Source organism: Triturus cristatus, chromosome 1_1 (assembly GCF_964204655.1).
Source record: "Triturus cristatus chromosome 1_1, aTriCri1.1, whole genome shotgun sequence".
Classification (NCBI taxonomy): domain Eukaryota; kingdom Metazoa; phylum Chordata; class Amphibia; order Caudata; family Salamandridae; genus Triturus; species Triturus cristatus.
This window is the reverse complement of record NC_140579.1, coordinates 134,133,180-134,150,268: the sequence shown is the minus strand read 5'-3', so window position 1 is coordinate 134,150,268 and position 17,089 is coordinate 134,133,180. Positions and strand designations below refer to the sequence as shown.

The 17,089-nt window shown below is 50.2% G+C and overlaps 1 protein-coding gene across 1 annotated transcript in view; it reads left to right on the top strand.

The window, feature by feature from the left end:
* LOC146869805 (major histocompatibility complex class I-related protein 1-like) overlaps window positions 1–17,089 on the top strand; it is a 551,777-nt gene that overhangs the window by 350,795 nt on the left and 183,893 nt on the right. The window contains exon 6 of the mRNA XM_085617524.1: window positions 7,625–7,822. Within this exon, the coding sequence (XP_085473650.1) occupies window positions 7,625–7,822 (198 nt within the window). The remainder of the gene's footprint in view (window positions 1–7,624; window positions 7,823–17,089) is intronic.

The following is a 17,089-nucleotide window of genomic DNA, read 5'->3' as shown; positions in this document are numbered from 1 at the left end:
CTCGCAACCTAAAAACTGGTGGAGCTGCAGAGCACGGCTGCTGGGGTGTGGTATCCATGTGTGAGAGCCGGACTCCTAATGCCAGGGTTCCAGGGTGTGCTCACAACCTAACAACTGGTGGGGCTGCAGAGCACGGCTGCAGGGGTGTGGTATGCGTGTGACCGAGAAGGACTCCTCCTGCCAGAGCCCCAGGGTGTGCTCACAACCTAACAACTGGTAGAGCTGCGGAGCACAGCTACAGGGGTGTGGTATGCCTGTAAGAGAGCACAATTTCTCCTTGAAGGGCGTGCTTACAACTCAACAAGTGGTGGAGCTGCGGAGCATGGCTGCAGGGGTGTAATATGCATGTGACAGCGCAGGATTCCTCCTGCCAGGGCTCTAGGGTGTGCTCACAACCAGAGCACGGCTGCAGGGGAGTCATATTATTTAATCGTGTTTTATAGTGTGAACATGACCCTTGCGGGTATTAGAGCACTTTACATTTACACAGTAGTAGAAACAGTAATATCAAATTCACTACAAATTTAGTAACAACCGAATATCAAAGTTCCTTCACTAATACCAAGGTAGTATCATATTTCCTACAACTGAGTTCCGTCAATATCAACATAGTATAGTTCAGACAACTGCAAGTACCAGGCAATGCTGGGAAGTACGGGGGGTGTCGGTCCTGCTAGGATGAGCGCACTAAGATAGCCAGTGATAAATAGTCATGCGAGCGACTGAGACGACTAGATTGTTGGGCTCTAGGGGAGAAATGTGTTCATACGGAGTTCTTTGACTTCTTTCTTGAAGAATATGATCGAGAGATTCATTCTGACTTCAGGAGGTAATGTGTTCAAGACTCTTGGTGCACTCCAAGAGAAGGCACGGTTATAGGTTTTCTTCTAGTGGAATCTTTGAGCTTTCAGGAGAAAGGTCGAGCTTTCAGAAGTAAGGTATTGGAGTTTCTGGATGATCTGGAGCAGCCAGAGAGATCGACCTTCTGAACAAGATATCTAGGTGTTTGATGGTGGAGGGCTCTATAGGTCATGCAGGCAATTTTTTGCTGGATTTTTGCTTCAAAGGGGAGCCAGTTGAGGGATTTTAGATCCGGGGTGAAGTGGTTTTATTTTTTGAGCCAGTGATGAGTCTAACCGCAGAGTTGAGCGAGACCCTTAGAGGAGTCAGTTTGGCCCTGGGTAGTCCAGATAGGATTGCACTACCATAGTTCATCCTGGGAACCACTAGGGCTCTCTTGATGCTTCCCTCCTGTTCTCTTGATGCTTCCATCCTCTTCCCTTGATGCTTTCATCCTCTTCTCTTGATGCTTTCATCCTGGTCTCTTGATGCTTTCTTCTCTTGATGCTTCCATCCTCTTCTTTTGATGCTTCCATCCTCTTCTGTTGATGCTTTCATCCTGGTCTCTTGATGCTTTCATCCTGGTCTCTTGATGCTTTCATCCTGGTCTCTTGATGCTTTCCTCCTGGTCTCTTGATGCTTTCCTCTTCGCCTCTTGATGCTTTCCTCCCTGTCTCTTGATGATTTCCTCCTCGTCTCTTGATGCTTTCATCCTTGTCTCTGTTCTCTTGATGCTTTCATTCTGGTCTCTTGATGCTTTCATTCTGGTCTCTTGATGCTTTCCTCCTCTCGTCTCTTGATGCTTTCCTCCTCGTCTCTTGATGCTTTCCTCCTTGTCTCTTGATGCTTTCATCCTCGTCTCTTGATGCTTTCATCCTCGTCTCTTGATGCTTTCATCCTCGTCTCTGGTCTCTTGATACTTTCATCCTGGTCTCTTGATGCTTTCATCCTCGTCTCTTGATGCTTTCATCCTCGTCTCTTGATGCTTTCATCCTCGTCTCTGGTCTCTTGATGCTTTCCTCCTTGTCTCTTGATGCTTTCATCCTCGTCTCTGTTCTCTTGATGCTTTCATCCTCGTCTCTGTTCTCTTGATGCTTTCATCCTGGTCTCTTGATGCTTTCTTCCTCGTCTCTTGATGCTTTCCTCCTCGTCTCTAGATGCTTTCCTCCTCTTCTCTTAAGGCTTCCATCCTCGTCTCTTGAGGCTTCCATCCTCGTCTCTTGATGCTTTCATCCTCGTCTCTGTTCTCTTGATACTTTCCTCCTGGTATCTTGATGCTTTCCACCTCGTCTCTTGATGCTTTCCACCTCGTCTCTTGATGCTTTCCTCCTCGTCTCTTGATGCTTTCCTCCTCGTCTCTTGATGCTTTCCTCCTCGTCTCTTGATGCTTTCATCCTCGTCTCTGTTCTCTTGATGCTTTCACCCTCATCTCTGTTCTCTTGATGCTTTCATCCTGTTCTCTTGATGCTTTCTTCCTCATCTCTTGATGCTTTCTTCCTCATCTCTTGATGCTTTCTTCCTCATCACTTGATGCTTTCCTCCTCGTCTCTTGATGCTTTCCTCCTCGTCTCTTGATGCTTCCATCCTCGTCACTTGAGGCTTCCATCCTCGTCACTTGAGGCTTCCATCCTCGTCACTTGAGGCTTCCATCCTCGTCTCTTGAGGCTTCCATCCTCGTCTCTTGAGGCTTTCCTCCTTGTCTCTTGATACTTTCCTCCTCGTCTCTTGATGCTTTCCTCCTCGTCTCTTGAGGCTTTCCTCCTCGTCTCTTGAGGCTTTCATCCTCGTCTCTTGAGGCTTTCATCCTCGTCTCTTGATGCTTTCATCCGCGTCTCTTGATGCTTTCATCCGCGTCTCTGGTCTCTTGATACTTTCCTCCTCTCGTCTCTTGATGCTTTCCTCCTCGTCTCTTGATGCTTTCCTCCTTGTCTCTTGATGTTTTCATCCTCGTCTCTTGATGCTTTCATCCTCGTCTCTTGATGCTTTCCTCCTCGTCTCTGGTCTCTTGATACTTTCATCCTGGTCTCTTGATGCTTTCATCCTGGTCTCTTGATGCTTTCATCCTGGTCTCTTGATGCTTTCATCCTGGTCTCTTGATGCTTTCATCCTGGTCTCTTAATGCTTTCATCCTCGTCTCTCGATGCTTTCATCCTCGTCTCTTGATGCTTTCATCCTCGTCTCTGGTCTCTTGATGCTTTCCTCCTTGTCTCTTGATGCTTTCATCCTCGTCTCTGTTCTCTTGATGCTTTCATCCTGGTCTCTTGATGCTTTCTTCCTCGTCTCTTGATGCTTTCCTCCTCGTCTCTAGATGCTTTCCTCCTCTTCTCTTAAGGCTTCCATCCTCGTCTCTTGAGGCTTCCATCCTCGTCTCTTGATGCTTTCATCCTCGTCTCTGTTCTCTTGATACTTTCCTCCTGGTATCTTGATGCTTTCCTCCTAGTCTCTTGATGCTTTCCTCCTCGTCTCTTGATGCTTTCCACCTCGTCTCTTGATGCTTTCCTCCTCGTCTCTTGATGCTTTCCTCCTAGTCTCTTGATGCTTTCCTCCTCGTCTCTTGATGCTTTCATCCTCGTCTCTGTTCTCTTGATGCTTTCACCCTCATCTCTGTTCTCTTGATGCTTTCATCCTGGTCTCTTGATGCTTTCTTCCTCGTCTCTTGATGCTTTCTTCCTCGTCTCTTGATGCTTTCCTCCTCGTCTCTTGATGCTTTCCTCCTCGTCTCTTGATGCTTTCCTCCTCGTCTCTTAATGCTTCCATCTTCTTCTCTTGAGGCTTCCATCCTCGTCTCTTGAGGCTTCCATCCTGGTCTCTTGAGGCTTCCATCCTGGTCTCTTGATGCTTTCCTCCTTGTCTCTTGATGCTTTCCTCCTTGTCTCTTGATGCTTTCCTCCTCGTCTCTTGAGGCTTTCATCCTCGTCTCTTGATGCTTTCATCCGCGTCTCTGTTCTCTTGATGCTTTCATCCTATTCGCTTGATGTTTTCATCATGGTCTCTTGATGCTTTCACTCTGGTGTCTTGATGCTTTAACCCTGGTCTTTTGATGATTGCATTTTATTGCAACATAGGAAACCGGTTTGAGTCATGGCGTCCGCTCAACGTTCTGTGATTCTATGCAAAAGCCAATGCTTGTTTTCTCCTTGGAATGCCACGCACACGACACTCACTCAAACATTTGCATATGACATCATGCTGGCCTACCAAGCAGACTGGCACGGACGCACCTCCTGCCGAGGATAACCTTATGTCTTGCACCACTTGTTTTATAATGTAACAACAACTGACACTCAGGTAAAGCCTTGCAGTTTGGCCTTTGGGTCGAGGTCACACAATGTAAACCAATGCACAGAGGTAAAAACAAATTCTTAACATAAGGAAAGACAAAGATAATCATTTCCTGGCTGATTTGTATAAAGTGAAAGCAAAACACCTGTATCAAATCGCAGCTTCACTGCTTATATTGTGTGATCTTCAGCAAATATTTTATGTCACCAAAACTTCTTATTCATTGTTTATGAAAGCACTTTCAAATATGAGTTCAGAATGCCAGGTGCACAAAAATCTTTGCTCGATTTAATAGACTACAGTATTACTGATTATAATAATCTGGGGGGCTACAGGGTTAGCAGTGGCGGCCGGAGACATTTGAAATTCGGTGCAGCATAAAATTACTGTTGCACTGCGGTGAGCGAGCCTGAACAACTTACGGGGGATCGGGGGGGGGTTCTCCCCCCGAGAAAAGTTTGAAAAAAGAGTGGACAAATGGTGCATTTTCAAGGACATTTGAGGCAACAGGAAGGTTAATAAAGTAATACGATTGAATTATTTATCATTTAAGAAATTGCCAATTTTTTTGAGCTATAGAGGACAATCTTTGCGTATGCTGATGTAAATGTGCGCAGCCGTTTACATAGGTGTGTCTGGGATTCCAAACACAGGCAGACTTGTTGGTGGCCTTATGAACAATAAACTACAACAACACCGCCGTGACGTTAATTCAAATAGAAAAAAACGTAACTTCCCTCAGGTCACGCGCCGCCGCCTCAGCTCCTGCTGCTCCTGGCCGGGTCTGCGTTTTCCACAGGCAGCCTCCCTCCCCTAAGCCAATCACAACGCTGCAATGGCAGCATTGTGATTGGTGCGGACAGCGCCCAGCCGGGCGCCTGTAGGGAGACCATTTTCTCTAAGTAGGCTGCATCCAGCCTACAAAGAGAAAAAGGTTGCGTGCTCATGACTGGTTTGGTCGGTCTCAGGGGGCCTTCCAAACAGTCAGAGCCCACAACAGTGGGCAAGCTACTCCAACTCCCAGCCCCCCCCACCGCCCTTGAGCAAGACCTCCCACTCGCACGCCCCCAACCAGGCACTTCTGCTTTCTCGCACTGCAAGAAGCAGAAACATAAGATGGTAGTATTACCATTTGATGTTTCTGCATCTCGCACTGCGAAAAAGCAGTGGGACGACGCCCCTCCGCCCTAATGGAGGAGCCGCCTCTGACTGGGTTAACATGACAACTGCCTTGACTCTTTGTGCACTAATAGTTTGTTTACAAAGTTTTACTTTTAGTAAGTACTTCTCAGTGCAGCGTTATAATGTGGCCTATTAATGTCAAAGCTTCAAATGTTATAGAAATACACAGTTCTTAATTTTGAAGTGACCTTATACTATTTCGCATGATGTTTGTTGCATGATTACATAGCAAACATTGTCAGGGTTCGGCTCGTGTATAGGCTCTAAGATTTGAGCCAAACCCTTGGTTCGGTTCTCCCTGCAAATTTATTGGCTGTCTGCCTCTACTGGTTGTCAGAGTAGCTTAGAGGAGTGCTCCTGCCTCGGTGGACTAGATGCAGCCCAGAGTAATTAATTTCCAGTGGCTGAGTCTAGTTCAGATGTCCCAGTCTTTATTTGTTTTGTTTTGAGCATCACTGTCATTGCCAGCCATGGGTCCTCTAGCTGACTGTGCCGTAGAACTCAAGCTGCTCGTCATGGGGTGCCAGCGAGGCCAAAAATGGTATTGGGTGGTTGGTGTCACACTTTGGCAGGAACGTGGCCTGGTAGTTCAGCAGAACTGTTTCTATGTAGGCCCACCAGTGCAGATTTCCATTTCCAGTAGTGGTAAAGTGTTACTTATAATTTTTTTATGAAAAGCAATGCACTAGAATGAGGCCTAAAATAATTACCGGAGTCTGAGATTCATTCAAACATTTACCTATCACTTTTTAGGTCGAGTTTGCCATTCAGCACGGCTGTCTGGTTACAAAAGGCATTGCGGTCTGGCCAATAACATTGGGGCTTGCAGCCTGCCTATTCCAAATTTGTGACATGCTGTGGACATCTGTGGCCTATTTATGGCCATTTCTGACTGGAATTGTTGTGTATACCTCTGGCATAATGATAGCATAAATGTAGCTGCACCTGCCAAAATGTTGCCCATTTCACACACATTGTGCCCAGCACAATATTTTGCTTTCCGCAAAAAAAAACACGTCATAACACTTTAACAGAGTTTCAATAACTCAGCCCCAGGGTCCTACCACTGTTTTAAACAAATTGTAAATAAGACAGTGAAAAGGCGATCACTAGTAGAAGACAAGGCGAAACTTACAGAAAGAGCCCACGGATGGTTTGCTGTCCACAGCTACGACAAGTCCTCTCCACAACCATACTTAGGCGCTGGTTTTAATAGGAAGAAGAAAGAAAAATACTTTCACTTTCGATTGGGTATTTTACCATCTTTACCGCATCTTCCCCGGTGGAAATGACCCCCGGGTCAGTCAATATGCCGCCTATGTGAGGATGCCAATGAAAGTGTATTACACCTATTATGCATCTACAGAGATCTACAGGCCGAACGGCGACAGTTACTGAAACTCCTCTTTGTAAGTAAGAGGATAAGATTCTGCAGACAAGCTGTGAAGGCATGTTTCAGAAGTGGAGATGCACAGCTAGCGTGTCGCTTTGTTCAATTCATGGAAGCGGCAGGGGCAAAAGCTCTTTCGTCAAGCGACCGAATTGCCTTATATCTGCATCCCATAGCCCCTTAAAGCGTTACAATAAAGCGAAAATGACATTTTCTGGGCACTCAACATCCGGACGATACCTGCTTATGCAGAAAAGCGAACAGTACATTTTCATTGTTGCTTTTACAAACCTACCGATGACGGAACACTCTCTCTCCCTCTGAGAATTGATTTTTAACTTATGGTCTGTGCAAACAATTACTCACAACTGCTCTACGCATGTTAATACAACTCATGAAAGTTTTTATGTTTTATTTAACCCCTTCGCCGTGGGGCAAATTCCGCCGCGGTGCGAGAGGGGGCGGGGTTGGGCGTGGCCCTCCCGTACTCAGGACGGCCCCCGGCCGTCATAAATCATGGTGGGCGTGTGCTCATGACGGCTGGAACCGTCCAAACTCCGCCCACTAATTAATTCTCTCGGACAGGCGGGGAATTAATACCGCGTGGGCGGAGCGGCAACGTTCGGACGGTTCCCGGCCGTCATGAGCACACGCCTTATGTGACTCATGACGGCCGGGAGCTGTCATGACCACTCAATGAGTTAAAAAAAAAAAAAAAATGGTTTTAGAATATGAACTCTCCTGCTACAACTCTTTTTATATGGCAATTGAAAAGGTTTTAATTAACCAAACAATAAAATATATATTACATTACAACTGCTCACCAAGCTACAACTTACAACAAAAACAGCTTATTATTAAACGCATAGGCGAAACCTTATGCTTTTCCAATGCTTGTTTACTTTTATTTTGCCATTTCCCTCTTCTCAGGTCTCCATGTGCTTCAGGTGATACGGGGCTGTGAGCTCCACGAGAACGGCTCAGGCAGCTGGTTTCAGCGATTTGCTTTCGATGGACAGAACCTCACGACAGTCACAGACCCGGCATCAAACACCCATGAACAGAAAGCGTGCATAGAGAATCTGAAGAACTATCTGCAGATTGGAGAGGAGAGTCTACTGAGGACAGGTGAGAGCTGTGCATGGACAGGGCAGCAGAGATGAGAACTGTAAATGGACAGGACAGGCAGGAGCTGTGAATGGACAGGTCAGCCGAGGCAGGAGCTGTGCATGGACAGGGCAGCCGAGGCAGGAGCTGTGCATGGACAGGACGGCAGAGGCAGGAGCTGTGCATGCACGGGGCAGCTGGAGCTGTGCACGGACAGGGTAGCAGAGTCAGGAGCTGTGCACGGACAGGGCAGCAGAGGCAGGAGATGTGCACGGACAGGGCAGCAGAGGCAGCAGCTCTGCATGCACAGGGCAGCCGAGGCAGGAGCAGTGCATGGACATTGCAGCAGAGGCAGGAGCTGTGCACGGACAGGACAGCAGAGGGAAGAGCTGTGCACGGACAGGGCAGCAGAGGTAGGAGCTGTGCACGGACAGGACAGCAGAGGTAAGATTTGTGCACCAACATGCATGTCTGCAACCTGTGCTTATCCCCGGATCATGAAGAAAAGTCCTGCGAAGCGTGTCGATCATTCCGATCAAAGAAGACCATCCGTGATCGTCAGGCTGGACGCCACGAGGTGGAACGCAGCAGCGGCTCTGTACCAGACATCTTTGGGGACGACCTAGAATACCAACGTCCTGCCACAGACGCCGAAGAAGAAGGAGAACTGGTTTCCGTGTCCGAAGCTGACTCCGACATGGAGGAAGACCTGAACGTCACTCCGGGTCAACGTACCTTGAGTACAGATCCCCATGCGCCCACTCAGACAAAAGATAAGGCTCCGGTATCACCCTTGCCCTCTGGCTCCGGTTGACACCGAGAAAAAGTTTCAGATGCCCCGCCCGGCTATGAAACATATATATAAGCCTTCCGGCTCGGGCTTGAGCCGGCCTCATTCCGGTGCTGAACCAACACCTTCGGCACTGAAACGAGAAGCATGTGCCACTTCCCACGCCGTCGGCACCAAAGACACCTTCGACACCGAAAACCTTGGAGCCGAAACCCTCCAAAACAAAATACTCGGAACCAAAATCGTCCAAGCCTAAAGCCTCGGAGCCAAAAAGCTCCACACCTAAAAGCTCGGAGCCAACACCCTCCTCACTGAAAGGTTCGGAGCCGAAACATGCCACTCTGAATCAATCAATCAATCAAGCCATTTATAAAGCGCACTACTCACCCGGAGGGTCTCAAGGCGTTGGGGAGGGGGGTGGGTGCCGCTACTGCTCGAACAGCCAGGTCTTGAGCTTCTTCCTGAAGGAAAGGTGGTCTTGGGTCAGGCGCAGGTCGGTCGGTCGGGAGTTCCAGGACTTGGCGGCCAGGTAGGAGAAGGACCTTCCTCCTGTTGTCGCTCTTCGGATGCGGGGGACGGCGGCGAGGGCGTGGCTGGCTGATCGGAGATGGCGTTTGGGAGCGTAAAAGTTGAGGCGGTTGTTGAGGTAGCTCGGGCCTTGGTCGTGTAGGGCTTTGTGTGCGTGGGTGAGGAGGCGGAAGGTGATTCTCTTGTTGACGGGGAGCCAGTGCAGGTCTCTCAGATGTCCGGAGATGTGGCTGCTTTGGGGGATGTCGAGGATGAGTCTGGCTGAGGCGTTCTGTATCCGCTGGAGTCTCTTCTGGAGCTTGGCGGTGGTTCCGGCGTAGAGGGCGTTGCCGTAGTCCAGTCGGCTGGTGACAAGGGCCTGGGTGACCGTCTTCCTGGTCTCGGTGGGGATCCACCGGAAGATCTTCCGTAGCATGCGCAGGATGTTGAAACAGGACGAGGAGACGGCGTTGACTTCTCTGGTCATGGAGAGGGAGGAGTCCAGGATGAAGCCCAGGTTTCGTGCGTGGTCTGTCGGTTTGGGTGCGGTGCCCAGGGCGGGGGGCCACCAGGAGTCGTCCCAGGCGGAGGGCGAGGAGCCCAGGATGAGGACTTCCGTCTTGTCTGAGTTCAGTTTCAGGCGGCTGGTCATCATCCACTCGGCTACGTCTTTCATCCCTTCATGGAGGTTGGCTTTGGCGGTGGCGGGGTCGTTGGTCAGGGAGAGGATCAGCTGGGTGTCGTCGGCGTAGGAGACTTCACAGCCTAAACAGGCTAAAACTAAACATTCGGATTCCAAACACTCGGCACCCAAAGACACTGAACCCAAATCTTCGATGCCGAAATCCACTCCGAAAGGAACAGATACTGCTTCCAAGGAACTTCCATCCGAAGATACAGCCCTGGATCCAAACAAAAATGACTTAGTATTGATCCAAAAACTGGACACCTTTTGGCTACTCTTCCTAAAAAACTAGAGTTAGACCCCTCAGGAGATGCCCTCATACCTCTGAAGAAAGAAAGAGATATGGGTACTAACCCTTCTCCCCCTTACATAGCTCCCTCTCCTCAGCTTATTCCCAATGTACACATTACACCATCAAATTCACAACCTCCAATGTCACCTGACTCTCGGATGTTGATTTTGGGGATTGGGATGACGATCATCATACCCCACAAGATCGGGACATACCACATGACACTGATCCCTGGGATGATTATGATAAGGTTCTGTAGTAGGGGATCTCTGTGTATAGTCATAATCTATGAATAGTCCCGCCCATGTGCGGGGACCCCGGAGCAATCAAAATATCTCTTAAGCTGTCCTGCATTTGCAAACCTGCAAAGACACTTAAGAGACAGACAAAAATAATACAGCTTATGAACAACATGGCTACACTGGCCAGCACTTCCTCTGAAGTGAACACAAAAGCCAAAATAAAGTTTAAATGTCATTTTTATTCACATCTGACATGTTCCTTTATTGTATCACACTCCCTTCACCAAAATCCCTTTAAACAATAGAGAGGAAGGGGTGGACAGACAAGCCCTATAGGCTGTCATTATGTGTCTGCTAAAGGGATACCGTGCCTTTAAGAAACTCTCCAGAGACCCCCGGTATCCCAGGATGCACAGCCAAAGCAAGTTACTTTCAGTTCTTTTTTCCGGCTCCTGCTAGCAGGACCCTGGAGCTTGAGCTCTACCCTTTTGGGTGGTTATTTGGACTAAATCTTAGATTTTTGGATATATAGTGTGTTCATTCGACGTCTAGAGCCTTTCTGTACTGCATCCTGAGTTTTGGTGCAGTTTGCTCACTCTTAGCATGGCTTTATTTGATAAATGCCCTGAGTGTGGGAGGAAGAAGGCCAAGACGGACCCACATGATGTCTGTATCCTCTGCTTGTCTTCCTCACATCTCCCTGCTGCGTGTGGCATCTGCAAGACCTTCTCCAAGAGGACCCTGAGGGACAGGGAGAAGATTTGCCTCCAGGGACAGGAGAAGCAGAGGACCGGTGGGACTTCGGGGCATGGAGGATCCCATTCCCCTTCTTCTGCCCATGCTTCAGCCACTGGAGGGACCTCCGGGCAGAAACGGCAGCAGAAACGGCGCCTACCGGCTGGTTGATCGCGTTCGACGTCGAAGGCGACGACGTCGACGACGAGAGGTAAAGCACCGGTGTGTTCGCCGTCGATCCCGGGCTCGGGATCGCGGCGTTCTCGACGTTCGACGTCGAGAGAGGGGCCGGCGAGACCTAGGACTAGGTCGCCGTCGAGGATTCCACGGTCGTCGTCGACACCCCATCGACGCCGTACCGAGCCCCGCGGTGGATCGACGCCGACGACATCGACGCCGAGGCACCGGCGACTGCCGTCGAGACGGAGGGGATCGCCGTCGAGGCACAGATCGCCTTCGAGGCACAGATCGCCGTCGAGGCACAGATCGCCGTCGAGGTACAGATCGCCGTCGAGGCGAAGGAGATCGCCGTCGAGGCAAAGGAGATCGATGTCGAGGCGAAGGATATCGACGTCGAGGAGACGTCGTTCACCGTCGACGTCGAGGGGACGCCGGACGGCGAGGAGACGACGGTCGAGATCGACGATCAGTTCGACGTCCGTGACATCGGGGAACACGTCTTCGGTGATTACAATCTCCAGTCGTGGATCTAGGAGGCGACGGCGCTCCCCCTCGTTTACTTCAACACGGGATAGGCCCGCCAAGAAGAGAAGGGTGGACGGGAGTCCGGACAGTGCTGGTCCTGGTTCCCCTGCAAGGAGTGATGGGGCTCCGCAGCCTCTCCCCCAGCCGCTGCCTCAAGAGCCTCCAACGCCTCCTCCGCCTCCTCCTCCTCCTCCGCCTCCTCCTAAGCGGCCTACTCCACCTCCACCACCGCCAGTGCTGCAGCTTCCACCATCTCCTCGGCTACCGGCGGCTCCTAAGGCTCCTCGCAGACAGAGGTCGCGTTCTCGATCTCGCCGGAGGTCACGGAGTAGACGCAGGTCGTCCACTCACACGAGGCATGGGCGACGGAGGTATAGATCTCGTTCGAGAGGCACGTGGTATACGGACTCTTCTGGCAATGGACGGCTCTCCCCCTCACTGTCGGAGACTCTGCCTACCCGAATCTCGCCGGTGGATGATATTGCCACGTTCCAGGATGTGCTGATGAGGGGGGCGGCGAAATTGGGGATCTCCGTAGCAGTCCCGGTTCCCACTACTTCGGTGATCTTTGAGACATTGCACAAGGCTCACCTCTCACGCCCCCTCCTTCCTTTGGTTCCGGGTTTGGAGGAACCAGCCATGGAGGTTTTCTTGACTCCTGCGGTGGTGAAGTCTGCTCCCTCACGGTTGCAGAAGAAGTACAGGGCCCCTGATTCGGACCTGGCCTTCCTCAGGGTGGACCCTCCCCCGGACTCTGTCATTGTGGTGGCGGCTCGTAAACAACACTCCACGACGCCCTCTTCCACGGCTCCTCCGGATAAGGAGAGCCGCAAGATGGACTCCTTGGGGAGGAGAATGTGCTCTACATCGGCCACGACTATGAAGGCCGCTAGCGCCTCTGCCCTGCTGGGTCGCTATGACCGATCGCTTTGGGACTCTCTGCAACAGTTTGCTGCCTCTCTGCCTAGGGACAAAAGAGAGGACTTCCAGGAGGTGCTGAACGAAGGCATGATGGTCTCCACCAGATCATCAGTGCGGCGGGGGAAGTCTCGTTGCTGGCGGCCCATGGGTACTGTCATGGAGTGCACATGCGGAGACATTCCTGGCTGAGGCTTACCTCTCTCAAGCCTGAAGCGCAGCAGAAGATCGCGAACTTGCCTTTCTCTGGCTCGACGCTGTTCGGGTCTCATGCGGACGACGAGATGGCGCGCATGAAGGCCGAAGCAGAAACCCTGAAGGCTGTGGGGTTGGAAAGACCCAAGGAGCAGAAGAAGTCATTCCGTTCCTATGGCAGGCGTTACTCTAAGCAACGCGGTCAAGGGCGCCAGTCTGGCCACCAACAGCAGCACCAGCAACAACAGCAGTTCCCGAGGCAGTCCTTTCAGAAGCGCCAGAGGGGCAGAGGCCAGCATCAATTCTCGTCGGTGAACAAGGGCCCGGCCGGGTCGAAGCCCTGAAAGGTCACTTCCCCCTCGTCCGTTACCCGTTCCGGTGGGGGTAAGTATTCAGTTCTACCTGGCAGAGTGGAGGACAATAACTCAGGACAAGTGGGTGCTGAATATTGTTTGCAATGGATACAGTCTTCGTTTCACCAGCCTGCCTCCTCAGATTCCACCAGTGCGCTCTCCCTTCATGGTACGGGAGCTCCAGGGGGAGGCGGACGTCCTGTTAAGAAGAAGGCGATAGAAGCTGTTCCTTTGAGGCAAAGAGGAACAGGCCTTTACTCCAGGTTCTTTCTCGTCAGAAAAAAGGACAGAAACGAGTTCAGGCCTATTCTAGATCTGCGTCAAGCAAACAAGTGGATCCGCAGAGAAAAGTTCCGTATGTTGTCCCTGCATCAGATTTACCCTCAGTTGCATCGAGGAGATTGGCTGTGCGCCATAGATCTGCAGGACGCTTACTTTCATGTGCCGATCGCACCAAAGCATCGCAAGTTCCTGAGGTTTCTGGTAGGCAACAACCATTACCAGTATACAGTACTCCCATTTGGTCTGAAGTCTGCCCCACGGACGTTCTCCAAGTGCATGGCAGTGGTGGCAGCACACTTGCGGAAGACCAAAGTGTTTGTGTATCCATACCTGGACGATTGGCTGATCAAGGCTTCCACGTTCCGGGAAGCACAGTGTCACTTCAACAGGACAGCTGCCTTGCTTCATCGCCTGGGGCTGCACATCAACATGTCAAAGTCAGTACCGATTCCTGTGCAGTGTCTCCAGTACTTGGGGGCCTCAGTCAATACCTTGAACGCAAGCGTGTGTCCTTCGGAGGAGAGACGCTTATCGATCCGTGGGAAGGCCCTGCACCTCCTCTCAGCCCACTCTCCTACAGTGAGGACGGTGTCCTCCTTACTGGGGTCGATGGCTTCCTGCATCTTTCTCACCCCCAATGCACGTCTGCATATGAGGCCTCTGCAGGAATGTCTGGAGGATCAATGGGACCAGAGGCGGGGGCGTTGGGAGGACAAGATTCATCTGTCCCAACACGCTCTCCAATCTCTGAAATGGTGGTGCTCCTCAGAGAATGTTTGCAAGGGGACTCCTTTCCACAAGGATATTCCGGTCCCGACCATAGTGACCGATGCGTCTCTCCAGGGCTGGGGAGCGCATTCGGGCCCTCTTCAGATTCAGGGGGTATGGTCGCAGACGGAGATGACTTACCACATCAACTTTTTGGAACTCAGAGCAGTACACTTGGCCCTGAAGGCGTTCCATCCCTCCTTCACGACGAACTCCCTGCTTGTTCAGACGGACAATACTACTACAACAAGCAGGGGGGCTCCCGTTCACGCACGCTGTCTCGGGAGGCACAGACGATCTGGAATTGGCTGGTGGCCAGGAACCTGACGATCACGGCAACCCATCTGCCTGGAGTGCAGAATGCCCAAGCCGATGCGCTCAGCAGGCTCGTTCAAGAAAATCAAGAGTGGGTGCTAAACGACGACGTGCTCAGAGACGTCTTCGCAGAGTGGAGCACTCCGGATATCGATCTGTTCGCTACGGCAGAAAACAGCAAATGCCGCGACTTCGCGTCCAGGTACTATCAACCAGGGACACTGGGGAATGCCCTATGGATCAGCTGGTCCAACAGCTTTCTCTACGCCTTTCCACCCATTCCCCTGATTCCGGTGGTGCTGATCAAGCTGTCGCAATCCAGAGCCAGGATGATCCTTATTGCTCCGGAGTGGCCGAGGCAATGGTGGTTCACCGACCTTCTTCACCGGTCTGTTCTGCCACACCGGCGCCTGCCGTGTCGGCCGGACCTTCTCACGAAGTTCGGAGGACAGATGGTTCACCCCAATCTCTCGTCCTTGAGTTTGGCAGCATGGTTCCTGAGCTAGTGCAGTATGGACACTTGAACCTACCTCAGGACTGTATGGAGATCTTGAAAGAGTCGAAGAGACCGTCTACAAGGACTTCTTACGCCTATAAGTAGAAGAGGTTCTGCTTGTGGTGCAAGGCGAAGGACATTGACCCTACATCCTGTAAAGAAGATGTTATTTTGCCTTATTTGCTGCAGTTGGCTCAATCTGGGCTTAATTTTCAGTCTATTAAAGTTCATCTCGCAGCTTTGACTGCGTATAGAAAGGGCCCTTCCCAAACCTCATTTTTTCAAATCCCTGTGATTAAAGATTTTTGGGAGGGTTTGCGTAAGGTGTTTCCCCCTGTTAGACGACCTTCTCCACCATGGCAATTGAACGTGGTGTTGTCCAGATTGATGAGGGAGCCTTTTGAGCCTATTCATAAGGCTTCTTTGCAGCATTTGTCCTGGAAGGCTGCCCTCCTTGTGGCCATTACATCGGCCAGGAGGGTAAGTGAGATTCAGGCTCTGTGTTGTCAAGAGCCGTATACTGTATTCCATGCGTCTAAAGTAGTGATGCGTACTCATCCTAAATTTTTGCCTAAAGTGATATCTGATTTCCATGTAAATCAAATGATAACTTTGCCTACATTTTTTCAGCATCCTTCCTCTCCGGCGGAGAGGTCTCTGCATTCACTAGATGTGCGTAGGGTGTTGAAATTCTATCTAGATAAGACAAAAGACATCCGCAGGTCGGATCAGCTATTTGTAAATTATGGTTCGGTACGAACTGGTCTAGCTACCTCAAAACAGTCCATCTCCAGATGGATTGTGTCCTGTATTCAGCTTTGTTATCAGAAAGCTAATAAGACATTAGGTGGTAAGCCTACAGCGCATTCGACTAGGGGCAAAGCAGCTACTACAGCTTTGCTTAGGAATGTTCCAATTGCTGACATTTGTAAGGCTGCCACCTGGAAGTCGGTCCATACGTTTACAAAGCATTACTGCCTGGACTCTGATGCTAGGGCAGATGCGCAGGTTGGACAGGCTTCGCTGAGGAATTTGTTTGCACAATGATTTGTTGGTGTTTGGTCTTACTCCACCGCTGTTTGTTGGTTGGGATGGGCTTGCCATTCTATTCATAGATTATGACTATACACAGAGATCCCCTACTACAGAAGGAGTAGTTTCTTACCTGTAACTCCAGTTCTGTAGTAGGGGTATCTCTGTTATAGTCATAAACGACCCTCCCTCCTCCCCGGTGGAGTAATTCTGGCAGTACGAGGCCTGTTGTTATACACCTTCAAAAAGAACTGAAAGTAACTTGCTTTGGCTGTGCATCCTGGGATACCGGGGGTCTCTGGAGAGTTTCTTAAAGGCACGGTATCCCTTTAGCAGACACATAATGACAGCCTATAGGGCTTGTCTGTCCACCCCTTCCTCTCTATTGTTTAAAGGGATTTTGGTGAAGGGAGTGTGATACAATAAAGGAACATGTCAGATGTGAATAAAAATGACATTTAAACTTTATTTTGGCTTTTGTGTTCACTTCAGAGGAAGTGCTGGCCAGTGCAGCCATGTTGTTCTTAGGCTGTATTATTTTTGTCTGTCTCTTAAGTGTCTTTGCAGGTTTGCAAATGCAGGACAGCTTAAGAGATATTTTGATTGCTCCGGGGTCCCCGCACATGGGCGGGACTATTCATAGATTATGACTATAACAGAGATACCCCTACTACAGAACTGGAGTTACAGGTAAGAAACTACTCCATCCAGAACATCCTAATGACCCTGACCTGTATCCCTCTAGACCTTCCCCACCTGATGACAACATTGGCTTTATACAACTTATTAACAGGGCTGCTCAATATAACGGGGTGGAACTACATAAAGACCCTTTAGAAGAGGATTTCCTTGTAGAAACATTCACACACTCACAAAGGTGTACTAGCACTTTACTCATGCTGAAGGGCGTGTTAAAACGTACCAACGAGTTATTCAAAGACCCAGTATACTGACACCTAGGGTGGATAAAAAA